The sequence below is a fragment of the Panthera onca genome, chromosome B1 (assembly GCF_046562875.1).
Source record: "Panthera onca isolate mPanOnc1 chromosome B1, mPanOnc1 haplotype 2, whole genome shotgun sequence".
NCBI classification, from domain to species: Eukaryota; Metazoa; Chordata; class Mammalia; order Carnivora; family Felidae; genus Panthera; species Panthera onca.
In genome coordinates, this window is record NC_138342.1 from 4408091 (window position 1) to 4435702 (window position 27612).

Consider the following 27612-nt stretch of genomic DNA (forward strand, 5'->3'; position numbering starts at 1 on the left):
GAGGGAAGGGGCCCGAGACATTCGAATGCCCTTCTCCCCACGGGGGTAGGTCTGCAACACAAGTCAGGAAGCAGACGGCAGTGACTCTGAATGAGGTTCTGGAACACAATTCCATCTTGAACAGAAGTTTAATTTTCTTCTCTTTACTGCATATATATATTTTTTAAAGTAGGCTCCATGCCCAAAGTGGGGACTGAACTCACGACCCTGAGATCCAAGGTTGCTCTCTCTACTGACTGAGCCAGCCAAGCTCCCCTAATTTTCTTCTCTTTAAAAAGCGGTGGTGGGGCACCCAGGTGGCTCAGTCAGTTGAGCGTCCGACTTCAGCTCAGGTCATGATCTCACAGTTCGTGGGTTCAAGCCTCCCCGTCAGGCTCTGTGCTGACAGCTCGGAGCCTGGAGCCTCCTTTGGATTCTGTGTCTCCCTCTCTCTCTGCTCCCCTGCCGCTCATTCTCTGTCTCTCTCTCTCTCTCTCTCAAAATTAAATAAATGTTAAAAAAAATTAAAAAAAAAAAAAAAAAAAGCAGAGGCACAAAGTCTTGACCAAGTCTTCGTCAATAAGCAGTTTACAAGGCCAAACCCAAATGACTCAGTTACGTCCCCGGCAGAAACACCTCCACTCGTCGGTGGCCCAGGGCAGAAATAATGCTGCCCACCCACTCGGAGGCGCCCTCCTCTCCACAGGCCTTTGCTCGCCGCCGCCCTCCCTGTCCCAGCTCCTCCCTGGATGCTGCTTTCTCACACCCCGTCAGCACCCAGGACACTTCTGCTCTCCCTGACCCTCCAAGGAGGGCACACCTGCCCTTGCTGCCAGACGTCCCATCAGCCCTGCTCCACCACTGAGTTCCATATCCTTAAATCTTTTTTTTTCCCATAGAGCACGAGTGGGGGACGGGGCAGAGGGAGAATCCCAAGCAGCCTCCTCACTCAGTTGGGCGGGGGCTGGAGTGGGGGGCGACTCAATCCCCCGACCTGAGCTAAAGTCAAGAGTCAGATGCCCAACCGACTGAGCCGCCAAGGGGCCCCTCCGTACCCTTAATCTTGAGAGGAGACAGGTTCTGGCTCCTTTCCGTCAACCATGGCCTGGGGATACACCTGTCACAGGGTCAAAGTTTCAAGAGGGCAGGACCAGGTCTACAGCACCCAACACCCCCAGAGCATCACTAAAACTACAACTTAATGAGTACCAGCTTCTGTTCTAAGCTCCTAACATCACCATTCTGTTTTCATAGCCCTCATAGCCCTACATGCTACGTATTACCCCCCCTTGTACAGAGGAGGAAACTGAGGCCCGTGGCTCACCCAAGAGCTCCACTTTTATGTGGCAGCAGCTGGGGCCTGAACCCAAATCTGTGACTCCCAGGCCCCTCAGTCTGCTTTGCTACTTACACAGCTCTAACGCAGACGTCAGGAACCTCCCCAAATCCTCATCCCTCCCGTGAAAGAGCAGACTGCCTTCCGCCGTTTCCCAGATGGGAACGAAGCCAGGCTTGAGCCGCGGCTGGGTAGGCAAGGCCCTACCTGAGTCTTCTCTTTCCAACACCCACGTCATTCTGTACAAGTCCCCTCCGGGTCCTTCATGCTTCCTGGGGAGAAGTCTGGTGAGACCGCCAGCCTCCTGGTAGGACTGGTGCACACACACACACACCTGCCAAGCTTTCACCTTGACTCTGGAGGACAGGACCAGTCAGGAGAAACAGGCTAGTTAAGCCTCTGAAGTGAGGTCCCCCTTTTTTTTTTTTAAGTAATCTCTACACCCAACGTGGGGTTCAAACTCTCGACACTGAGATTAAGAGTCACGCTCCTCCGACTGAGCCAGCCAGGCACCCCCGAAAGGAGGTTCTGACACCAAGGAGAACCCCCTGATCTAGGTGGTATCTCCCATGTAAATGAGCCTGCTTTGTACAGGGCTCCACAAACACCAACCACTGTGAGTCCCTTTCTCTCTTTAATGTCATGGCTTACACAGAAAGGACCCTGGAAAGAAAGGCACAGGATGTTCTGGAACTCAGGTTCCTTGGCATTAACAATTAACATGAGCCGCCTCTGCCCACCAAGTGTGCTTTAGATGTTAGGCGCAGTGTTCAGAGTTCACACCCGCAATCTTTGTAACCTCCTCAGCAACCCCGAGAGTTCAAGGTACCCTCACTGCCAGCTCACACACGAGGAGACAAGGCACAAGGGGTGCGTGTCACGAAGCAGCTGTGCGAGGGCCGACCTGGATACGACTCTAAGCCTTCCTCTTCCTGCTGCCGCGCAAGCAGCCTACGACGGTGGGTTAATTTGCACGATGCAGAATGGGAGAGTCAACTACAAAAGTAAGTTGGTTTTTACGTGGGTTATTCTTCAGGATAAAAATAACCCTAAGACAGACTTTCCTGAGAGCTCAATATACTCCTCTGGAAGGTGAATGGCCACTGGCAGGTGCCTGGAACTTCACACCCTTGTTTAAGTAAGTTTTGGCCCATCAGCAAACCAGGTAGAAACTGGGGGTAAACTGTTGAGGGTCCCCAAAGGCTCCTTCACAACCCTAAGGAAAAGACATTTACCTTTCACTGCCCAAAAGTAGTTATATTTAAAAGGCATAGGTGGGACATTGTAAATTAAGGACTTTCTTTCACTGCACGGGCAGTGGGGGCCGGGGTGCCCCCACTTCCCTAAAGTATTTCAGTTACACAGAGTGATTTACCAAAGTGACTCATCATCAGTACCTATAAAGTGACTGATGGGCAACTGACAGATTAGGAAGATACTCAGACCACTTAATCAAACCAGTGCAACTTATAATCTTGATTGCTGGTAAGAGAAACCATTCATTGAACACTCACCATGCACCAAACACGCTACGTGCTATCGCACGCTCTAATCATCGCAAGCCTGCCAAGCACACTGAAGAAACTATGAGATTCAGAAAGGGTGAGTACATCACGTAAGGTCACACAGCAACAGGAACCGGATGCAAACCAGGTCTGACATCAAAGCCCACACAGGACTTGCTGGAACGTTTAAAGATTCAGACACTAAACTTTGTGACAATCGATACGCTACAGGTTGTACAATTTTTACACTTCTCTGTAGGTCAGACTGCAAGAAAAAGTTTTTTAAAAAAAATGAGGGGCGCCTGGGTGGCTCAGTCGGTTAAGCGTCTGACTTCGGCTCACGTCGTGATCTCGCGGTTCGTGAGTTCAAGCCCCGCATTGGGCTCTGTGCTGACAGCTCAGAGCCTGGAGCCTGTTTCAGATTCTGTGTCTCCCTCTCTCTCTCTGACCCTCCCCCGTTCATGCTCTGTCTCCCTCTGTCTCAAAAATAAATAAACGTTGGGGCGCCTGGGTGGCTCAGTCGGTTAAGCGGCCGACTTCGGCTCAGGTCACGATCTCGCAGTCCGTGAGTTCAAGCCCCGCGTCAGGCTCTGTGCTGACAGCTCAGAGCCTGGAGCCTGTTTCGGATTCTGTGTCTCCCTCTCTCTGACCCTCCCCAGTTCATGCTGTTTCTCCCTGTCTCAAAAATAAATAAATGTTAAAAAAAAATGAAATACACAAGAGGGCAAAATAATGCCGGTTCTGGAGGCAGACTGCGCAGGTTCAAATCCTGGCTCCCCCGCTTACAAGCTGTGTGACCTTGGAATAGTTTAACTTCCCTGCACCCCAATTTCCAGTAGTACAATGGGAGCGATAATAGACCGTATCTCCTTAGGCAATGGGCCAGACTGGGCAAGCAATCTACATAAAGCCTTTAGAATCAAGCCTGGCATGGGCTGAACCTCAGATGTTGCATGGTGTTACTTCTTCCTGGGTACTAGACGGGGCCAGTCGGCTTAGGCCTGCTATTTAAGTAACTTATTTGCATAAAGCCCAGACTCGGCCACTTTGTGTCTCCAAGCCTCACTGTATAGTTCCTTCCTGTCACTAATATCTCACACCTGCTCTGTGGCACTAAGCTCTGGGCCTCCACTTCCCATTTGTAAAATGAGGCGATTAGCCCAGCTTATCTTCTGGCTTGGCAATCGAGAATTCTTAACAATTCAGGCCCTAGAAACTTCATAACCGCCCTGAAACATTGACAGATAACACACTCTCATTTTCCTAAAATCTTCTTTTCGTGTTACATGTAAATACCTATTTTGATGGCACATCTTCTCCAAGGTCTCAAAGCTCTGTGACCACCCACAATATGCTGGGCAGGTGTCCCCTGTGTTGAGGCTGGGGACACGATGATCAGCAGCTTTGACCGACGGGAGACATATTCTGAAACAAGCTGCCCTGATAAGCAGGTCCTCAGCGTCAGCGAGAACTTCAACAGAACACAAGCGAGGGGACGCGCAGGCACAAAAGACAGGCCTTCACACACTGGACAGAGGGGAGGAGGGCAGTGGGGTGGAGGGGTGGAGGGGCGGAGGGGCGGAGGGGTGGAGAGGAATGGCAGGGTCAACAGAAGCCAGGTGGGGCAGCACTGAGGCTAAATGTGCGAGGGTGGGCCGAAGGCAGATTTTGAAAACTCAGTTTCACAAGCATGAAGCAAAGTGCTCAGCAGGAACCTGCTGGGACCGTGGAGGACACCAAGGCCCAGTGACCCGGCCACGTACTTCACTTCTTTGATGTTTCCCAAAGGATGTATTCACTCAATAACCCTGAGCCCCAAGTACATGCCAGGTGCTCATTAGGGTTGGGGATCAGCTGGAGCCCACAATCCAAAGGGGTCAAATATATACAACTGGGGGCGCCTGGGGGGCTCAGTCGGTTGAGTGTCCAACTTTGGCTCAGGTCATGATCTCGCAGTCTGTGAGTTGGAGCCCCGCGTCAGGCTCTGTGCTGACAGCTCGGAGCCTGGAGCCTGCTTCGGATTCAGTCTCCCTCTCTCTCTGCCCCTCCCCCCTCATGCTCTGTCACTCTCTCTCTCTCTGTCAAAAATAAAAAAGCATTTATATATATATACACACACACACACACACACACACACACACACACACACACATACACACACATACACACAACTAAGCCTGGGGGGGAGGGGCGGGCAGGTGGTTAAGAAGTCGGGAAGAAGTCATATGCAAACCTGAGACATGGGTTGGTACTGGCCAGATAAACTGGGCAAGGGGCAGTGTTCCAGAACTCCTCTAAGGACCAGCCCTTTGCAAGGAGTAGCAAAGCACTTAACAGTGTGCCCATGCAACCCTTCTATAAAAGAAGCCAAGACAAGGAGGTGCCAACATCCTGCTGGTAGGGTCCCAACACGCCAGCCTCAACTAGCCTCAGTAAATAAAGTGAAGTCGATGCGCAGGAGCCTCCTGCACAGAGAACTTTCCAAAGCAAAGCTTTCAATTCCGTCCTGGAGAAAATGGTGCTGTGCAATTTTAAGACGAAAAGCGGGGGCGGGGGATGGTTCTGGCCAGGTAAGGCTCTGGCCACTGAAATGCGCACCGCCCAGCCTGGGGTCTGAGGCCTGGGGTCTGCGGGGGGCCAGTCCTCCCGCTTCCTGCGGAAGCTAACTCCTCAAGGCCTCACCCCTGCTTCTTCACCGCAGCTCCCCGCCCAGAGAGGGCCGCCTGCGGAGCGCCCCGAACGCCAGCTCCACACCAGCTCGGGCCCCTTCGGCCGGGAAGGGGCCCGGGGCTCGGGGTCTCCCGCACACAAGGAGTCTGTGGCCCAGGAAAGGGGGTCTCTGAGGCCGAAGGAGTTCCTGGACAGGGACGGGGGTCTGAGGATGAGGGGGTTCCGCGGTCTAGCGACAGCAGGTCCGAAAAAGAAGAAGGTCGGGAGCTCCGTCCCAGGAGCTGGGGGGAGGGGGGAACCCCCAGACGCCAGTGGCCCCCAGGTGGAGGGGCCCCGGGTTTCGGTGGTTCCCGAAGTGGAGGGGGCACAGGGGTCGGGGACCCCGAAGTGGAGGGGGACCCGGGGTTAGGAGGCCCCGAGGTGGAGAGGGTCCCGAAGTGGAGCGGTCTCCCGGGGATCGATGGCCCCCGATGGTGCACAGGGTCCTGGGGGTCGGGGGTCAGGGACCCGCAAGGTGGAGGGGTCCCTGCAGGGCTGCATGCGCGCGCCAAGCCAGCTCCCCTCTGGCCCGGGGAGCCCCGCGCGTCTGAAGGACAAAACTTTTCATCAAGTTCCGGAAAAGGAGCGTGTCGCGCGCGCGTCTCTCGGAGAGGCTGACGAGCCGGGAGCCGCCGGGCCCCGCAATGTCGCCCGGGCCCCACGCTCTCCCCCGGTGCGGGGGGCGGCGGCGGCCAGGCGGCAAGGGGGCCGCCGGTGCAGGACCCGAACCCGCGCGCCCGGGCCCGGCCCGCCTCCCGCTCTCGCCGACGCAGCAGCAGGTGGCAGCAGCCCCGCGCGTCCCGTCCCCCACCCTCCCGCGCGGCGCGGCCCCCGCCGGAGGCCCTCAGTACCGGAGTTAGCGCGGCTCCGACGCCATCTCCGGGGCCCGCGGGCCCGCAGCCCAGGACCCCCGGGACCCGCGACTTGGGCGGCGAGGACGCTGGGCGCGCGGCAGGCTGTGGGCCGGGCAAGCAGGTGCGCGCGAGCTGCCCGGGGCCAACAGCGGCGCGCGCCCTCGCCCCGCCCCCTGATCCGCTCCGCCCCCTGATCCGCTCCGCCCCGCGAGCCCTCGCCCCGCCCCCTGCCGGCCGCCGCCGCTCTTCCGCCCGGCTGCCGCCCCCCCGCCGCGCCGGCGCCGCTCCTCGAGCTCGACGCTCGCCCAGCTGCCACTCCTCGGCTGCTCGCCCGCCCCCTGCGGGCCCCGGAGCGGCGTCGCCGACCCTTTTCTCTCCCGAGGGCCCAGCGGAGCCTCGAGGGGAGGCCCGAGAGGATCTTCGTGTCCGCACAGCGCCGGTGGACACCCGCCAGGGGCCTCCGTACCTGGTCGGCTCCACCCGCGGCCATCTTGGAAGTGGGAAGCGGCCGGGAGGGGGAAGGGGCGCGAGCGGGCAGGGACCAGGCCTGAGGAGCCGAGCGGCGGAGCGCATCGATGGGCTCCCCTGCCCTGGGGCAGGTGTGCGAGGCGGGCGGATCCAGGCCAGGCCCCGTCATCCAGGCCTGGCCTTAGTCTCTCGGTCTGTTAAAGGGGCTCTTCTGGTAGTTCTCCTTTGTCGAGCTGTGACACGGTACTTAGCGCCTACTTAGCGCCGTTGTTCCCAGACTTGGCTGCACCTTAGTATCGCCTGAGGATTTTGAAAATTCCGACGCCCGTGCCGCGCCCCACGCCGATTAAATCACGGTCTCCAGAGGCAAGATAGTTTGGGAACCGCTGGCCTGGCGTGTATGTGCGTTATTTGGCATCAGCATTGCAGAAACTCCAGAGACAGGGTCTGTGATCATACAGAGTGGGAGAGGAGGTCGCAGGCCGCAGGTCCCAGGAGGGACAGGCAGGGAGAGAGGTCAGAAGCCAGATGCTGGGCCCAGACAGCCTTCCAGGACCATGCAAAGCCCTGAATGAGAACGCTGTCCTTAGCTGGTTAACTGATCCTAGCTCGTCCCCCTTCCAGAATCTAGGCTCCTGGGGCCAAAGCGGGCTTATCCTGTGTACTGCTAGATTCCCTGGGCCTGGCACATAGTTGGGGCACTTAAATATTTGTTGAATTGTTATATTCTGGGGACATGGAGAGCAGAAGACAGACTTAAGTGGCTGGGACCCGGGAGCCCTGAGGGCTGTCACTGGCAGAATTACCAGAGCGGAAACCTCAGGCGATCAGCTAAATCTAAAGGAGGATTTGAACTGGCAGAGGGTCAGGGACAGGAAGGGTAATCTCTCCTTCACGGAAAGCATCTGGAAGCCTGCATTGGAGGATTACTTTGCCCGGAGCTGTGGTCATTAGTGTTGGCCAAGGAACCCCTAGCTTGTTTCTCCTGCCTGCGTGCTAGGTCTAAAAACTCAGCAACTGTTAGTTACAATGGCAGGAGGGGCCTCTTACAGTGCTTGGTGCATAATAGAAGTTTTACAAATGCCTACATTTCTGGGTGGTATTAAGGAAAAATAATGCCAGGTCTCCTTCAAACCCCAACATGCCTTCCCCAGCTTATTAAAGAAACAACAACAAAAAAAAACCCCTCTAACAGGAAAGTACAGACTTGCTTCTGACCTGACTTAATTAGCAATTTAATAAACAGGATTAATGTCTGCTTTTACAGTGTTCCTTGCAACTCCCCAAATCCCTTCCAGTCCTCATTCTGAGTCTTAGGGTTTTAAAACCCCACAATGACTAGGAACCATTGTTCTGAATCCAGAACCAAAAAAATTTATGACCCACAGACTTGCCTTTGGCGCCCTCTGTCTGCCTTTTCCTCACCCTTTCCCCCATCCTGCTGCCCACCCCCAGCTCCCTGCCCAAGCCCAGAGTCCCTCCCTGCCCCCCCCCCAGTCATTGACACCCTCAGGGAGTCTAACAAAATTAAAAGTACAAAGAACTAGATAAGCTGTGGGGGCGTCCGCACTCCTCCCGGAACCCTAGCATCTCCCAGCCCCCATCTGTGATACGGACACAATTATGTAGGGTGTCCCACCTCTGCCGCCTCACTGCTGACTGCCTTGGCGAAGCCATCCAGGCTCCCCCGTGCAGACTGGACCCCGCAATTTCCCAGAATGATGCTCACTACAGTGGTTCCCGTGAGGGCCACAAAGCCATTGCAGAGGAGCGAGCGGTGGCCGTCAGCTCCCTCCGCTCAGTTCCAGGCCTGGGACTGGCCGACCCCTCCCTGGCTGTGCCCAGAAGCCTTCCCGCCCACCCCAGCTTTCCCCACCTACAAGGCTCACGGCACCTTCACCGCGCAAGTTGTGTGAGGGTTAGAGACAAAGGAAATGGCCGTGACGGCTAAATGTAAAAAATTGTCTGGCTTTGTCAGTTTCTGGCATGTTTGAGGAGCTCTTGGCACCTCCCCAGTAATATAATGCACAGAAAGTGTGTTGGTCAAAGGTGGGGGGAGGGGTGCTGGGAGTCCTCAGAGACCCCCCCCCCCCCCCATGGAAGGTCATCTTCAAGCCTTGACCTCTGAGCCTCCCTGGCAGGGAGGCTTCCTAAGCAGGAGCAGGTGTCTGATACCCATGGAAACCACCCCTATACCAGCCCCATGCTGGGCTCTGGCCACACCAGAGCCACTGACCCCCCACAGTTCCTGCCCTCACGATCCCCAGTCTCAAGGGGCGGATAGACAGGTCACCTCCCAATTCAGCCCCATCTCCTTGTAGGGAACATGGTTAACCGACCAGATGCAGACCCCAGAGGGTCATAAGCACAGCGTCAGGATGCTGACAGGTCCTCAAGGCCATCCCTCAGAGGGGAAACTGAGGCCCAGAGGGCAAGTGGGGTAGGAGGTGGGTACAGGATGCGGCCAGAGGTCTCCTGCCCCGCCAAACCACCTTTGCATCCCTTCTCAGGAGAGGGGGATGTAGTCTCCCAAACACACATTTTCTCAGACTCTTCCTCAGCCCCCAAATGTGAGCCCCATAAATATTTGTTGATGGATGAATAAATGTTGCTCGTGGCTGGCCCCGTACCCGGTGCCATCCCAGCTGCTCTGTGCCCTCCTGGCTGTTCACCCCATTAGCACAGTTGAGCCCCACAGCCTACCAAGCTGGCTCAGTGACTAGCCTTTTGCAGGTAAGGAAACGGGCGCTGGGCAGTGAGGCTGCTCGGCCGGGAGCCCCAAGCTTGTTTTCCGCTGTGCAGAAGCTCTCGCCCGCTCGCCATCCTCCCGCCCACCCTCCGCCACCCCAGCCTCTGTTCAGAGCCACCAGGGCCAGACTGTCCCCACGAGGTGGAGGCGGATTGAACAGCTTGGTTTATTTCAAAGGAGCATCCCCCTGGCCACGCGTTTTCAGAAATCCACCAGAAAGCATGTCCTTTCTGCCTTTATTCCTTGTTGCATTAACCTCCTTCACCACGGACATGGGAGCGCTCATTTTCTTGGAAACAGTGCCTGGAATTTGGGGTTCTCTTGTTGCTTCTGGAAATCGAGCGAAATGATTAAAAAACAACAACAGAAAACGGAGACGGGGCTAGCCCCGAGAGCTGGAGGTCAGCCTTCCCACAACCTCAGGCCCAGAGAAGAAAACCAGAGACGGAGCCTGAAAAGTGCCAGGACCAGAGAAGCCACCGTGAGCCTCCGCACTTTGCTGCGAGAAGCAGGCCTCAGGCCCTCACACCAGAGCCATCAACCGGTACTCTACCCACTGTTTTTTTGTTTTGGCTTTTTAAAGTTTATTTTTCGAGAGAGCGAGAAAGAGCGGGGGAGGGGCAGAGAGCAGGAAACAGAATCCCAAGCAGGCTCCGCACCGCCAGCACAGAGCTGGACTTGGGGCTCGATCTCATGAACCCCGTGAGATGCTGCCCTGAGCCGAAACCGAGCCTGGGACGCTTAACCAACCGAGCCGGTGCCCCACTCACAGTTTTAACGGGTGCAGTGACCTGTTTCCTACCAGTAGTAGATTAAAATCAGTGAATGCAGGGAGGCAGAACTCCTGATAGTAACACAGTCACGAACAAGGGCAGGCACGGCTCCGACAAAGGAGAAAGCAAAAGAAAAAAATTATAACATAGACTCTCTTTGGTCTAATAACACACCTGAAAGGAGCTACCCTGATAAAGTTGCCCCAGGGGCCTGGGCGGCTCACTCAGTTAAGCGTCTGACTTCAGCTCAGGTCATGATCTCGAGGTCTGTGGGTTCAAGCCCCGTGTCAAGTTCTGTGCTGACAGCTCAGAGCCCGGAGCCTGCTTTGGATTCTGTGTCTCCCTCTCTCTCCGCCTCACCTGCCCACGCTCCTCTCTCTCTCTCTCAAAAATAAATTTAAAGCAACATTACAGTATAATCAAAGAGTATGGAATATTCCACAGGCATTAACAGGAAGAAACACTGACGGTGAGTATCAGAACACAAATGATTATCTTCTGTCCCTACACACTTTGAAACTGTTAGATTTCCCGACAAGTACGTGCTCTGTTTATGACGAAGACGTACTAAGATGTTCACTGATGGGGAACCAGTGGATTTCAAGCAGCACAGTCAACCTTCGGATGAGGGCTGTGCGGCCCGGGCCCCTTCGTACGGAAGCCCTGAGATAAACGAGGCAAACCCCATTCCCGGGCTCGTGCTCCGAGAGGCTGGGGACCCCGTGCACCGCCAGACAACGCAACAGAGCCGCGTGCCTGCGGTCTGCGGGGTCCACGCTCTGCAACAGCGTCTCCAACCATTCTAGCAACCCTGTGAGGCTGTACTGTTGCCCCATTTTACTGGGAACGCTTGACCCCAGGTGGATCTGGCCCCAAATCAAAGGTCACTCATTCCCAGAGCACCCCACATAATAGATGAGAAAAAGTGGGTTACGATGAAACCAGTGGACCTTCCAACTTCTGGAATGCATGGCCTTGCTGGGGCGAGGGGGAGCCCCCCGGGGGCCCCCTGTGGCCTCTGGCTTCCTGAATCTTAAGAGGTGCCCAGGACTGGAGGCCTTTAAGGCTGTGGGTATGAAGGAAACAGAAAGTGCCTGGGGGTGGAGATCCGCGTTCCAGCATACCACAGTGGAATTTTCCAAATAGCCTCGTTTTTTAAAGGCATCACTCAGTCGCCTGCCACCGCCACCATCAGAAAGCAGAGCCTGATTTAGAAGCTGTGGGGTCAGGCCCCACGTGGGAGCGCACGAGGAGGGTGCAGAGGGGGCAGCTCCGTCCCACACGTGATGATCCACCGTGGGCCACCCCTCGTGGCCACCCGTGAGGCTCCGTCACCGGGCCCGAGGTCTCTCCGGACTCAACCCAGATTACCTGGGTTGTCCTCACATCCGAGCTGTTGCCCCGGCTCTGCCCTCTACCCGGAAGCCCTGACTCCCTTCTTGCTCTAGGTCCCGGGCCCTCCAGTGAGTGACTCCCAGTGTTACCCTGGGTGCTGCCGTCCCCCAGCAACCGCACCCCGTGTTGGGCTCCCGGCCGCCCTCCCGGATACCCCGTGGCCTTGTAGGGTCTCCGCACCGTCCTCCGGTCCCTCGCAGGCAGCCGGGACCCACACCGAGGAGGGCAGACCGCAAAGCCCCACTGAGCCTTGCACCTCACGTGTGTCTGCTCCCTTCATCCCCGCACCTGCCTGGGTCACAGAGAAGAAACTGAGGCTCAGACAGGGGAACCTTCCAGCCCAAGTCCCCACAGCAGCTAAGTACACGGGCAGGATCTGAACCTCCTGCCCCAGGGGGTGAGACCCCACCCACACTACACTCACCCCTGGCTGAGTCTTGGTTTGCTCACCTGTAAAATGGGGATGGCCGTCGATCACCACATCCGTGGGCTCTTGGGAGGACTTGGGAAGACAGGGCTCCTGGGGAGATGGGGGGCCGAGTGGGATCAGGGAGGGGCAGGTGGGGGTCTGCGTGTAGGAGGGGGCACGCGCAGCACCACTCAGAGGAGGTGAGGGGGTGGGTTCCGGGGCGCATGGACTCGGGTCCACGCTCTGGGGGACACAGAGGCTGGCCAGCCTGCCTCAGCTCCCCATCAGGGCTCCAAGCAGGTGGCTGAACCGAAAACGTACAAGTGCAAGAGGCCCCCACAAGCCCCTCCAGAGGCTTATGCGGGGAGACCACGGAGGGTGAGAAAAGAGGCCCAGGTTCAGAGCCAGGACCCGGGGCGCCGTCCCAGGCTAACGGCTCACTACACCGGTGTGCTGATGCGGGGGGGGGGGGGGGGGGGGGAGGGGAGCTTAACACATCTGGCGGGAGCCCCGAGGTCTGAAGGGTGGGAAGGCTCTTCTGTCTGCCCCGCATCAGCCTGGCCCTGGGAAGTGAAGCCCAGCAAGGCTTTGGGCCACCCGTGTAGGGGCGCGGACACCGACCCCTCCCTGGGGCAGACAGGGCGTGAAAGCCTTGCTGTCCGTCGGCCTCTAGGAACCCAGGGGAGGGGCGCCAGTGCAGGCAGGGGTCTGCAGGCTCCAGGCTCCAAGCTGTGTCAGCCCAGAGCCCCACGCGGGGCTCGAACCCACCAACTGGGACATGCGAAGTCGGACGCTTAACCGCCTGAGCCAGCCAGGTGGCCCGGCAACGGTCCCTTCTGACCCCACCTGGACTCGTCAGAATTAGGCTCCACTGCTGAGCGAAAACCTCACTTTCCCCACTTCTGACTTACTTGTTTTCATCTTCAGAACCAGCGTAATTATGGGAGGTGTCAAATCTCTACCAAGGAGAGATCACGGTGCAGTGAAGCCCCAGGCCCGCAGCTCAACCCTGACCCTCCCCGCACACGGGGGTCTATTTTCCCCGCACTTTGAAGTGCATCTCAGGTCACAGCCTGGTCTATGCACATCCCCGGCAGCAGTCTTTTTCTTGTCCTTCTTCTGTGTTTCGATTCCTGTTTCGGAGAATGGTGGAGGCTGGTGAAGAAATACGGACCGTGTCAGGCCACGCCGGTCTCCTCCGTGTCGCCCAGTGTCGGTGGATGTGCTGCTCAAGTGGGCACAAAACTGTCAGCACACCTGATAAAATTAACAAGAATTCCTCAATATATCCCAGCGTCCCAATTATCTTTAAAAATGTCTTTTTATAGCAGCCAAATCAAGTTTCAAAGGCAACAAACTGCACTTGGTACATAGACCTCCTGCATCTCTTTTAATCTAAATAGTTCCCCCTTTGATGGGGCGCCTGGGGGGCTCAGCCGGTTAAGCGTCCGACTTCGGCTCAGCTCATGATTTCACCGTCTGTGAGTTTGAGCCCCGAGTCGGGCTCTGTGCTGACAGCTGGGAGCCTGGAGCCTGCTTCGGATTGTGTCTCCCTCTCTCTCTGCCCCTCCCCTGCTCATGTGTCTTTCTCTCTCAAAAAATAAATAAACATTAAAAAATTAAAAAAAAAAATAGTTCCCCCTTTGAAACAAAAGCAAAAATGAACTATTGGGACCTCATCAAGATAAAAAGCTTCTGCAGAGAGAAAGAAACAAGCAACAACACTAAAAGGCAGCTGATGGAAGGGAAGAAGATATTTGCAAATGACATATTGGATAAAGGGTTAACCGACTATAAAGAACTTATCCAAACTCAACACCCCCCAAAAATAATAATCCAGTGAAGAGATGGGCAAAAGACATGAATAGACACTTCTCCAAAGAAGACATCCAGATGGCCAACAGACACATGAAAAGATGCTCCACGTCGCTCATCATCAGGGAAATAGAAATCAAAACCACCGTGAGATGCCGCCTCGCACCTGTCAGAATGGCTAACATGAACAACTCAGGCAACAACAGACGTTGGCGAGGAAGCGGAGAGAGGGGAACCCTCTTGCGCCATCGGTGGGAGTGCAAACTGGTCCAGCCACTCTGGAGAACAGGGTGGAGGTCCCTCAGCAAGTTGAAAATAGAGCTACCCTAAGACCAGCAAGTGCACCACCAGTCGTATCAAGAATGAAATGTCGCCATTTGCAACGACATGGATGGTTCTAGAGTGTATTCCACTAAGCAAAATAAGTCAGAGAAAGACAAATACCATATGATTACTTTCCTACATGGAATTTAAGAAAGAAAACAGAGGAACATAGGGGACGGGTGGGAACAGAAGAGAGGGAAACTATAGGAGTCTCTCTTTTTTCAGGAGAATCTATTCATTTTTTTTTTAAAGTTTATTTTTATTTATTTTGAGAGAGAGAGAGAAAGCAAGCAAGGGAGGGGCAGAGAGAGAGAGAATCCCAAGCAGGCTCTGTGCTGTCAGTGCAGAGTTGGACGTGGGGTTTGAACTCATGAACCGTGAGATCATGACCTGAGCCGAAATCAAGAGTCGGATGCTTACCCGACAGACACACCCAGATGCCCCCAAATCATAAGGGACTCTTAATGATAGAGAAAAAACCGAGGGTTGATGGAGGGAGGTGGGGGGGGGGTGGGCTGGATGGGTGATGGGCATTAAGGAGGGCACTTGTGATGAATCACTAGATTCTATTCCTGAAACCAATCATTGCACTCTATGTTAACTAACTAGAATTTAAACAAAAATTTGAAAAGAAAGACAATAGTTCCTCCTTTGTTTCTCCTGTGCCATATATTTGTTGGTGACACGGGATCACGTATCTTGTGGAATTTTCCACATTGTGGATTTTGCCTAGTGGTGGCATTTAGCAAGCTCCTCTCCCCCCACCGTTTCCTACAAACTTAGACTTTCATCTCGAGCAGTGGTTCTCAGCCGAGGGCGATTTCGCCCCCAGAGGACATTTGGCCAAGTCCTCTGAAACGGGTCCCTTGGGAAGCTCTGATCTGGGGACAGAAGCAGGGACCCGTCTTGGGGTCACTCCGAGAGCCCAAATGTGTACTTCCTATATGTCCCATGAGGAGCCAGCGGCTCGCCTCACTTTGAGTGATGTCACCTTGGACTAGCGGGTCCCCATGCTGTCAGTGTCACCACCTGATGGGTTAGCATCATCTCGGTCTAACCACGAGGGCTGCAGAATATGGGGAGACCTGTTATTTTTAGCGTAATGCAGTTATGACTTTAATGCTCCCTCACACACAGTTTTCAAAGGGCTTTTCCATCCAGGACCAAATAGCCAAACTCACCGCTATGCTGGAGGCGGGCTGGATGATCTCCGAGTGATTTTCTCCAGACGAGGAGTCCGGTCAGAACAGGGACACGGCCTGTGTAAGACCCCGTAGGTCAGCAATAGCACCAGGCTAAGCCCAGACAGGTTCACCTGCCCAGAGCTCCATTCACAGGAGTCTCCTGAGCTCGCCCGACTGTAGGAAAGGGAGGAAATGCCACCGCGAGCCTCTTTTAAAAGCTGCAAAAGTTCTAGAAGATTCTCTCGTGTCAGCTGATTCTAAAATCTCTATCCATAGGTGGGGGGATGGGCTAAACGGGTGATGGGCATTAAGGAGGGAGGGCACCTGTGATGAGTGCTGGGTTTTATATGTAAGTGATGAATCACTCAACTTTACACCCGAAACCACTGTTACACTGTATGTTAAACTAGCTTGGATTTAAATAAAATTTAAAAATTATGTAAAAATAAAAATGCTCTTAAAAAATAAAAGAATCCCTATCCAACCTCGGAGACCACTGTTCCGCCCAGAACGAAATGGTGCCTTGTTCACACCCCTTCATGCTCCCTGTGACCTCTAGGATGAACCCTTCCCAAGAGGCATTCAAGGCCCCTCACAGACTGACCCCTCCCACCTCCCCACCTCCGTCTCTTCCCGAATCACCGTCCCCACCCCCGCCATCCCCACCTGGACGCTGCCGGTCGGACTCCCATCCACTCACAGAGATGCTGGTGTGGTTTGACCAGTTGACTCTGGCGGCCACTAGAGGGGAAATCGCACCTTCCCAGCTCCTATACGTGCTTTCCTCTAAACCTGGCATAGGTCTCCCCTTTCTGGTTTTACATAGGAGGAAACTGAGGCTGGAGAGTGTGAACGGCTTGCCAAGGGCCACATGGCTCGAGTTAGGACTAATGGCTGGAGGCGGTTGGCCCTGGGAAGGGAGGGTGGAGGCTCCTCGCTGCACACTCCATCCGGTTTCCTGGGCCCAGGGAGGCGAGGCTGTGCCCGAGCAGCGGTTTCCCCTGCTTTCCACGATCGGTGGCCAAAGCCGGAAAGCCAGACGCTGCCAAGAAGGAAACCACTCTGTCAGCTGCCCATCTGGACAGTGATGGCCGGAGACAGGGCCTCTCCAGATGAAACGGGTAACTCACTCTGGAGGAAGGGCCACGCTCCCTCCGACTGTGTAGAATCAGCGGTCGTGCCTCCCTCCTCCCCGTGCCCTGCCCAGAGATGCCACATGACCTTGGCGAGGCCGCCCGGCCGGTCAGGGCGGAGCTGGGCCTCACCACCAGCCTCACCGCGGGACTTCCCGTGGCTCCAGACGGGCTGCCAGGCAGGGAAATTCATGGGTAAGATAAGGAAGAGCCTTCTGATGTAGAGGGCTCCGGGACTTGGAGGGGTCCTCACCCCTGCCCTCAAACCCCTTTAGGAATGGTCGTGGCCCGGGTGGGCTGGAGAGACCCTCTGAAGGTTACGTAGGAGAGATGGAGAGGACGCTGTAGGACCTGCATCGCCAAAGAACTAGGGCTGCAGGAGGTTTACGGACTTAGAAAAATAAAACGTATTACCGGCACCAGCTTTAGGGCCTGGCGCACAGTAGGATCCTCATACAGATCTGTTGAACAAATGAATGTTTCCAAACCCTATTTGAGACCAAGGCCAGAGATCTCTGTTTCCTCCCAATTAGCAGCTTAATGCCAACATGAAGACACCCGGGCCCCCAAAAGACCCCAACTCGCGGTCCCCAAGGCTCACCAGCCTTGTCCGGGTAACAATGTCACCCGTGATGGCACTAAGCTTGGGAGAAGCGTATGTGAGTGGGGGTGACCCAGGTTCAGCGTGAGGAAGTCACCCAGAGATCAGCGTCTCTCCACTTCCTCCCCCCTCCCCCCTGCTCAGGAAGGGGCGGTGCAGGTGGGGGGTGGGCGTCTGGGCACACTGGAGGGGGGTGGTGGGGAGGAGCCCAGGACCACCAGACCGGCATCCTGTCGAGGCCCTTATGCGGTGAAGGGCAGGGGGGGCGCCGGGAGGGGGCTGCCAGGTGCCTGCAGGCTCCCCAGGGTGGGGCATCGAGGCCTTGCAGGTGGGGGGGTGGGGGGGGGGGTAGCGACCAGATCAGGAGCGCAGGGCAGCGAGGAGCCAAGGGCCAGGTCTGCCACTGACAGTTGGGGGTCCCGCACGTCTCTGAGCATTTCCCAAGTCCGTGATCACTGGGCCGGAGCGAGGCCTGAGAGCGGAGGCGCGTCAGGTGGCCTAGCAGGGAGCCAGGGCACCGGGCCGCCCTTCATCGCTGGCTGGCAGCGTGGGTTCGCAGGAGGATGCGGTGGACACGGTTGACATTTGTGACCAGCAGGAGTTGGGGCCCCTGGCCTGTGAGAGGAGCCGGAGTCAAGCCCGGAAGGGGGTCAGGACTTGGCGAGGCCCTCGATGACCCCCGGGGAGCCGTGGGGTGGAGCCTGGGGTTTAGGGCACCGGGGCCAGGCCTCCTTCAATGCCCTTTCCTCTTCAGCAAAGGGAGAAGGCAGCAAAGGAAGAAGCCGTCCCCTGGCTGGGCCAGCGGCCTCAGGCTCCCCCACCAGGCCAGGCCCGGCCCGCGGTGGGTCAGGTTCCCACGGGGGGGTCTCCCCTCCGCCTGGGGGTCTGAGGAGGGGCTGGGGCAGTGGAGGAGGGGCGGCCACAGGGGCGGGAAGGCGGGCCCCGGGCCCCAGACCCTGCGGCAGACTGCAAGCTCGGCACGGCACGGGCCTGGATGGCTGGGAAGGGCCCGGACGCCGGGGACGTGCTCTGGCTGAGGCAGGGGTCGGGTCAGAGCAGGAGCCCGGGGGTCGGCGGGGGAAGTGGGGCTGACTGGCCCACGACACAGGGGTGTGTGCGGAGCCGGACAGAAGCCTGCGGAGATGGATCTCCCCGGACCGTGCCACGAAGTGGCCCCGCGTCTCAGCTGCAGCCGCCCACGTGCCTGCCCCTTCACCCCAGACTCTGCTCTGACGGGCCCCCCGGCCCGGACACCACCCGGAGCAGGGGGGACAGTGGGACCTCACCCCTGAGGCCGGGGCTTTGCTCCCCCCGCCGTCGATGCAGCAGGGGAAGGAAGGGGCCGCCTGGGGACGGGAGCTCCTTCCGAGAGGTACCGACGGGGTGCGACAGCCTCCCGGGCGGCCGCCCCAGAACCGCGCCTCGCGGACTGTGTCCTCGCTGCCCGGCTGTGCCAGTTCCTCTTTACAACCGACTCCACGGGACGCGCGGTTATGGTCGCCACTTACACGCAGTTCGAATCTTGGCTCCACCTTTCAGCGGGTGCCAGACCTTAGCGAGTGCCTCGGTTTTGCCGCCTGTAACACGGGGCAAACGCACCCACCTCGCGGGGTTAACAGGGCAGGACACCTGGAAGAAGGCCACAGGCAGGCGGACGCCGTCCCGGTGTGAGGCGGTGGCATCCTCGCCAGTCACCGCTCGCTCAGTCGGGTGGGGCGACCGCTCCTGACCGCGTCTCTCCCACACCAGTGACGCGAGGCGGGTGGCGGGAAGCTGGGGGCGGCTGTGACGCGGCAGCTCCCTCCCCGGCCCCTGTGCCCGCAACAGAGCCCGCCCGTGATGCCATCCACCCGCCGGCTGGGCCCTTCTTTCCGTTCCTGGACTGCTGTGCAGACACAGGCCACCGGGCGCTGCACGGCCACTTACCCACGTGCCCAGACTCTGCCGGGGGTGGCGTCTGCGGTGACAGGAGCAGCAGCATCAATCACAAGAGCAGCGGCTGAACGCTTGGCGGACTTTGAGGGAGGGCTTTACGCCCTTGGCATGAGCAGCACTTGGCTGTGATGTCACAATCCCGGGGACAGAGCCCAAGCTCCGGGTGGTCGTGCGAGGAGCAGAGGCCCAGCCCTGCACCCCCACCCCACGCTGGCAGGTGCGGGCACCCGGGAAGCGAGTAAGCGGGCCACGGGGCGCAGCTTCCGGGGACGATCCGCGCACCTGCACAGGGGACCTCCCTGCTGCGCTAACATCCTCCAGTCCTGCCTCGGGCACTTCCGGGGAGCTCGCTGTCCGCGCCACCTCCCCGCCCGAGTGGGCACTGCCGCTCTACCGGTGAGGGCTCAGGTCACACCCCTGCAGTCATGATTAAGGTAGACAGATCCTGAGGGCGCCTGGGGGGGGGGGCTCAGTCGGTTAAGCGCCTGACTCCTCGTTTCGGCTCAGGTCGCGATCTCACGGTTTGGGAGTTCGAGTCCCGCGTCGGGCTTCACGCTGACGGTGCGGAGCCTGCTTGGGATTCTCTCTCTCCCTCTCTGCCCCTCCCCCTGCTCACTTTCTCTCTCAAAATAAATTTTGAAAACTTAAAAATAAATAAATAAAGAGGTGGATCCTGGAGGTCTCCTGAATCCCAGCGACCGGTCAGTCAGAAGCTAACACTGACTGTTAGGCAGGAGACCCCGTTGTAAGCATTTGACTTGCATCAGTTTACCCAATGTCACACAGCCAGCAGTTGGACCTAGGTTTCCACATTAAGAGGGCCCTTATCCAGGGGTCACTTCAGATATGGGGCGCAGGGTGGTGGGGGGGGGGGCCACGGGATAGGGGCTTTGTAACAAAAGGAGTTGGGGCAGCCGTCCAACTAGCTGGTAAAAAATGAGGCTGAATCCTTAAGCCTCGCTCCTGGTATAAAATACACACGCTTCAAGGATCAACTCTCCAGGGGCGCCTGGCTGGGCCAGTCGGTAGAGCACACGACTCTTGATCTCCGTCCAGGTCGTGAGTTCAAGCTCCACCACGGGGCGTGAAGCTTACTTAAGGGAAAAAAAAAAAAAAAAATTGATTCTACATAAATTGATTCTACACAGAAGCGTATTTTTATACTCTTTTAAAGGTGAGGAAAGCATTTAAAAAACATGCCTACACATCTCAGAAACCATAAAAAGAATGGATGAAACAAAATTTAAATGATTCTCCTCCGCCCCAGATTAAAGACAATGCACATAAAAGGAACGTTCTTAAATGCTGAGCGATGAGGAAAGTGTTGTATCTACAGGCTGGAATAACGCAGCTGTGAAAAGTTAACCAGGTCTACAATTCCTGCCACGAGAAGACATCGGAGTAAACGCCTATTTCCCACGTCACGGGGCAGTGTGCTTCCACCTTGTGCTGTAAGCTTCTCTCTGTATGTTCAAATATACGTTCAGCCGTCGAGAAAAGTGTTTTGCAGAAATGTTAGCAGCGACCATCTCACGGCGACGGAAGTAGAGTTTTCCCTTATACTTTTAAAAATACACTGATTTCTTTTTCTACGATAAACATCGACGTTTATATGTACTCCCCGCCCCGCCCCCTCCCCCCGGAACAAAAAGACGAAGTTTTGTCTACAGCTACAGACAGAAATCCGTGTTCTGTGCTAGATTCAGGGAGTAGTTGGGGGGGACGGGGGTGGGGTGGGGGGGGGAGGGATGGACCCATTTCTCAGCAGACCACCCCCCGCCCTCCGCAGCAAAGCAGCAGGCCAACACTCTGAGCGAGGCCCGTAAGAGCTGAGTCAGCTTCCTCTGCACGAGGTGAACGGGCCACTTGCCACCTGCCACCTCCCGCCGCACGGAGCTGAGACAGGCCGCGGCCGTTCGCTGTGATAAATGAAGACAGCCAAGCGTGTTTCAAATTTTTTATTCGGTGTTAACTCCACAAGAAAACAAAAAATCAGTTACTCTGGTGTACGTGAAATCAGAACAATACAACCACGGGAAACAATCTCGGCCCAGGAATGGAAAACGGGTACTTCAGTGCTACGGGTACGCAACGCGCTTCATACCACAGTGCGTTTCAGCGTTGTGCCAACTTTTTAAAAAATGCTTTTTCTTTGTGATCATCCATTCACAAAACTAAAAACCACACTTTCAACTCTGCTGCTGAAAGCCTCCAGGCTTCAGCCACTTAGCTATGAAAACAAATAAATACATAATCTGTTAATCCCCCTGCCCACTTATAATCCAACCCCATCCCCCCCCCCCGCCCCCCCCACGTGGAAGATGCAGGGTCTTCCTACCGGTGCGAAGGGAAGTCGGCACCTTTGCCACCTGGAGCCCTGTCTGGATAAAAAGCAGCTGTCCGAAATCAACTGAGCTAAAGGTTGTGTCTGAAATATATTTATTTGGTCTCTGCTACATTAAGCAACGATTTCTAGAATGATCGTCACCGTAGTGATTTTAGGAATTTACAACTTCCAATTCTTTTTTGCCTTTGCTGTTAAATTGTATTTCAGTGCAGATGCTAATCACTTTTTAGGAAGCTCCGGAAGAAAGAAAAATACATAAAACCTTATAAAGTCTGTAAATAAATAACAGCAACGTAAACCTTACACACGCGCGCGCACACGCACACACACGCACACACACCCACTTTAAAGTGTCAAAAGATGTGCTGTATAAAAACAAACCCTGCCGTGTGGCGAGATCCGAGCCAACCGTCCATCAGGTCTCTCACAGCGACGACACACACAACCGGGACGACCCCACAGCCTCGGGGTCGCTCGCCCGTGTCATCGACGACGAGAAGGGCAACACCACCCAGTGCTCGAAGCACATCAGGGATTCCTCGGCCACTTCGCCCCCAGCCGGTCACCGCACGCGCGTGCTGCCTGCCAAGGGCAGTGGTGACGCGGTCTCGTCTGTGTCACGCTTTTCTGCCATTCCTGACGATACAGACGTGCTAAACTGATGCTACAAATTAGGTTGTTTTGTTTTGTCTTTTTCGTAAGGAGTTAGTTTAAAAGGAAACGCAATCTGGTTTTACAAACACCGCTCCTCCCAGCTTCACCTGCTGCCCGGCGGCGTGAAAGCGCGAGGAAGTGGCCATCATGAGTGGACGGGACTGGTGTGAGACGGACTGACCCCTGGGTCCCCACGAGAGCGGAAAGCGAGTCCCATGAAGCAATCGCACAGGTATGGGAGAAACTGTTACTCCCCCCCGCCCCCAACCCACCACACAGAACTTGCCCAGAACATTCTCTCAAACACAAAATGAGATCTAAGCTCTACTAAAATCACAGCCACAACAGGAGCTAGCTGCAGCAGCCGAGGTTTCTTCGGGGTGACGAGGTGGCCTTTACTGCACGTCAAACGTTTATCATTTAGAGTTCTGGAGGCTTCGAGTCAACGGAGGTCACCAGCAAATCATAATTTGCAACTAAGATCCAAACCACAAACAACCCGGGAGGGGTGTTTTGGCGTAAACGTAACTGCAACGTAAGAACGGGCTGGGGGTACGCTCTTTACCCCGCTGGGCCTCGTACGCTACCCGACACCCCGAAGCCTTGGCTCCTTCAGCTAGCAAGAAATCACACACCATAGTATCTTCCATGATACTCGAGGGGGAAAATCCTAAGATAGAAAACACAGTATCGTGTAAGTCTCTAAAAGCACACCCTTGCGGTTCCTACTTCAAATGTACATGAGATCTGACTGAATGAAGACCGTGGATGAGTCACTCATGCTTCCCTCCTGCCTTCAGGAAGGCACCGATCCATTGCAGGGGAAGGTGTCTATGTCCCAGTTCTTAGAGAACAAAGCCTAAAGGTCCCAAAGCTCAAGTCTCTGGAGAGCGGAAGTGGTTGTGGACACCGCGGTGCTAAGGTAACAGTGACCGGGCTGCAGCCAGCAGGACAGTAGCTGCAGTCAAGGTGCGGAACGCAGGGCTACTCCTAGACAAGCACATGCACACCCATTCTGGATTTGACAACACAATCTAGTCTATTTCAAATAGCCAAGAATTTAACAGCTTGGAGGAAAAAAAAAAAAAAAATGTTCAACAGGATAGCTGTCCTCAACTCTAAAATAAGCAAGAAGAGAAAGATAATTACTGATCTGAATCAGTTAATTGAAGAAGAACCCTAAGTTGTTGTTTTAGATTAACAGGCCTCACAAAAGGGTAATTTGCCATCACAGATCGTTTTCAAAAATTAATTTGCACTACGCTGCAGGTTTAGAGATGAGTTCGAGAAAAGAGCTCCTCTTCGCCAGGGTCCGCCCACTCGCCCCCACCGTCCGAGCCGGAGCCTTCCGAGCCGGAGCTGGCGCTGGAGGAGATCTTTCTGTGGAAGCCGTTGGGTTTTGCTCTGGCATTTCTCTCTCCTGCACACCTTGCTTCATAAACAGAAGACACCTGCGATGAAAGGAACAGTTTCAACAGATCAAAAGCCAGGTTTTTTTCACAAGGGCTACGCGAAATACTCTTGACACAGAGATCAAGTAACAAGTCCATGGTTTTCTCGGGAGAGTTACACACACCATGAAGTTTTGCTGCTTCAAAGCAAAACCACCTCTCCTTCCTGATCCGTAAGGCGTCCAGAACCCTAACTCGGTATGTTCGGTCCCCGGGACAAAACGTTCTGTATGTCAGGGCTGCCCGGAAACAGCAGTCTAAGTGCCGACCACGGGTGGGGACGAGGCTGGGCGCGGGGACCCCCGCCCTGCCGTGTCTCCCTGCCACATGGGGAGAGCCCCCAGCAAGCAGACCAACCAACGCAACCACACGCTGCGGTGCAAACCAGGCGACGTGGCCAAAGGGGAAGGGGAGAAAGGACACACACACACACACGCTCCAGACAGGTGGGCAGGGAAAGAGCTCTTCCAAAGAGTCCTCACCTGAAGGTGGAAAAGTGAGCCCCGTAGGAGTAAGAGCCAGAGGTTGTCCGGGAGCCTGGCCTCAGACCTGCAGTCCTACAAACCCCGTCGTGTGGGACTGTCCCCCACCCCCCCCCCCACACCAGGTGGTCAGCACCTCTGTCCCCCAGGACACTAAATGCAAATGGCAGCCCTTCCCTAGTCACAGGAACGACCAGTGCCCACCCCCAACTCAGGCAGAGTGATAGCAACAGCACCCTCCCTCCACAGCAACTAGCGATGGTCCCCGACCCCCGAGGCGACTACCAAGGCCTCCTTCCCTCCCCCCACAGTAGCCAGCAACGTGCCACCCCCACCGGCCACTTCAAGCGACCAGCAGCACCGCCTGGGTCACCTTAATTAGCAACGTCCCCACCCCCATAGCAACCAGTTCGCCCCATCACGGCAACCAGCGGCACCCCCTCCCCCGGGCCACGGGAACTAGCAGCCCCCCGGTCATACTTATGACACCCCCATTTCCAGTTGGGCAGCGCCACCCCTGGTTGGGCCCCTGAGGCGGAAGCAGAAAGACAGCTGCGCGGAAGGAGGGAGAAGGGAGGGTGCGAGGCCAGAGGCACGCGAGGGCAGAGCGCAGTGACAAGAGGTCACCGTGGTTAGGAGCGTGAGTCGCAGAGTCCCAGCAGAGGCTACGGCTCAGGCCTGCACTTGCGGCCAGACACGCGGTCCCCAGTCTGTGCGGAACAGCACAGTGGCGGCACCGGTCGGGCATCGTGAGGGCCAGCGAGGGGACACCCGACCCGGACGGGGCACGGGAGACGAGGCAGAAAGAGGTGCAACAGCTGACGGGTGGGGCGGGACGGCGTGTGCAGGTGACAGAGGCCGGACAGCGGCGGCTGAGCTTGGGTGCGGCAGGGCGCCATTCGCTGAGGTGGGACAGACTGGTGGGGGGAGGCCCACAGGCCTGTGGGTGATTTGGGGGAAAGTCCTCGCAGGACCTGAGCTGACACAGAGAAGACAGACACGTTTCCTTCGGTTCATCGGCCTGCCTGCCGGGAGCTCGTAGAAACCCGACGCGGCCCGGTGCCGGGGCCTGAGACCAGAGCGCCACACCGGGCGTGTGGAGGGGACAGGAAGGCGGAGTCCGGCCACGGAGCCCAGCTCGAGGGCTCTGCAGTGGGGCCACCCAAGGGCTCGTTGGGGAGCGACAGGTCCAACTGGTGGGCAGAAATGCCCGGGGCGGCGCTGGGAAGGACAGGCCGGGGGAGCGAGGGAGAGGCTGTGGGAAGCCTTGGAGGTAAGCAGACGAGGAGGGAGGCGATGCAGACGTGGGCTGAGGGCCACGGGGAGGAAGAAGGTCACACCCACAGAGCTGGGTGACCCGGGACAGTGGGCAGGCGGGCGGGAGCTCCCAGGGCTCTCAGGCTGTAGCCTGAGTGGCAGAGAGGGGGGTGGGGTGGGGGGTGTGTGTGGCCGTTAGTAAGTTAGTAAGGAGGACAGTCCACTTACCCTATTAAAATCTAATGGACGCTCTTCGTTACTGGGCATGTCTTTACCATCTGGACACTCTTCTATACCATTCTCTCCCTTGGCATTTGTATAACATTCTTAATCATTTTGAATGGAGAAGGGAAAAGAGGGAGAGGGGGGGAAATTTCATTAAGACATGGTTATGAAACATACATTCCTGTGTCATTTTTTGCTGACAAGTCAGATCAGTTAGGCCTACCAGCCCTTCGGCGAGTTGGAGTCGTCACTAAAAGCAGACACGGTCACCACTGGCCAGCCAGGTGTGCACGAGCAAACCGCCACGCCCGTTTAGAAATTCTGATGAACTGTTTACCGAGTTTTTGAAAAACAGGCTGGCATAACACACACGCCTGTCATCCCACCGTGAGACACCCGTCCAGCAAATACTCGCACCCGTAATGTGACAGGCCCTGGGAACACAGGACGAAGACCAACAAGGCCAAGCTCTCCAGAGCGTATGGAGCGGGAAGGGACACCGACGATATACCGTGCGTGGTCACATGACAAGCAGACAGACAGGAGGAAGTGACGAGAGAGAGCGGCAGCCTCGTTTGCTCCCCCCGAGTCCACACCACGCTGAAGGACACCGTTACGGTATCTGGACAACAGGGAAGGGCAAGGCGGCTAGTGGTTTGGGTAGGTACGCGGCCCCCAGAAGGGGATGGATCTGGAGGCTACGATTAGAAGGAATCAGCAATCGTCCAGCGCAAAGCTTCTCAACGCTGGAGCTTTAAGCAGAGTCTGCCCAGGCCCCACGTGAAACCCCGACTGAGCCGCGCGCTGGGCCAGGGTCCAGGCAGCAGCTGTGACAAACCCCCCCGGGTGGTTCTGACGCCCTCCTGTCTTCGTCTAGACCAGCCCCCGCACCCCTGCACAGACACAGTGCCGGCCTGACACAGACCCTGGCTCTGAATCCCTGTGTCCAAGTCCCCTAATGCCCCCAACCGAGCATCCGTCTCCCGCCGCCTGCGGTCCAGCTACGGGGCGTTCAAAGGGATGGCGCGCTCCCCATGCGTGAGACCAGGGACGACAGGGTCGGCGCCCCAGGACCACTGTGCCCAAGGGACGGCCTTTCACCGAGGCCGCACCAGCCTCACCACGCTCCCCATGACCTCTAGCTCTCTCCGCTGTCTCAGGACCTCGAAATTACCAGCTCGGGCTCTGGGACTAGACGGACGTCACAGCGGATCTCCCGTTCTGCCACACACCTGTGACGGAACACGGCAGATCACTGTCCCTCTTTTGAGCCCCAGCTCCCGCATCTCTGACACGGGGTCCCCCCTCGCCCTCACGCGGTGCTGTGCAAGGTAAAGAGACGACGCGTGTGCAGCCCCAAATGTGGCCCCGGCACTCAGCGACCCCTTCTACCGCTGCTATGAACCCAGACCCCGGCTTACTCATCCCTTCTGGGCAGTCACCTGACCAAGTTCTCGAGGTCCCCACGCCCCACCCAGTTCGTTACCACGTGAACCAGGTGAGCGAGCGTATGAGGGAAGGTGACTAGTTCCTGGACTAGGAGACGCGCCCAGACAGCTGCACCCAACCCCACCGCGATCCTTCCCGTCCTGCTTTAGGAATTCTGTACGTCCAAAAGGAGTCTGTGCTGAGTGCGGACGACGTTCCTCACGATCCTCATGTGGACGGTCCCCACGTTCTAGGCCAGGACCACGCACCAGTCCCAGGCCATGCGCGCCGCTCCTCTTAAGTATCCCCTCAGGGAGGCACGATCTGCAGCCTCCTTGTACAAACGATGGAGACACAGAAGGCCCGGTCACGGCCCAAAGGTCTGGCAATGGAAGCACTGGAGTCCAGCCCCGTTTTGTCCCCACGGGGTCCCCGCACGGCCTTCTCTGTTAAGACTAAATAATACCCACACTTACAATGAGCCTTCCAAACATCTCAACTCCAGTGTGGGAGAGCTCTAGAGACCCCCATCCGGGAAGACCTGTCAGGGCAGAGTGTGCAGGGCCCCGGTGCTCCGGCTCCTTGCTTCTGGCCGACCC

At 56.6% G+C, this 27612-nt stretch overlaps 1 protein-coding gene across 18 annotated transcripts in view; it reads right to left on the reverse strand.

Moving 5' to 3' along the window:
* Positions 1-21113: 21113 nt before the first annotated feature.
* The window catches only part of KIAA0232 (KIAA0232 ortholog), an 86384-nt gene continuing 79885 nt past the window's right edge, over positions 21114-27612 (reverse strand). For 16 of the 18 annotated variants that reach the window (XM_078446292.2, XM_078446286.2, XM_078446290.2 and 13 more), the window contains 2 exons: positions 25589-25686; positions 21114-23621 (listed from right to left, as the gene is read on the reverse strand). In XM_078446292.2, coding sequence (XP_078302418.2) covers positions 23442-23621; positions 25589-25686 — 278 coding nt within the window. In that variant the 3' untranslated portion in view covers positions 21114-23441. The other 2 variants (XM_078446297.2, XM_078446291.2) reach the window with 2 other exon arrangements.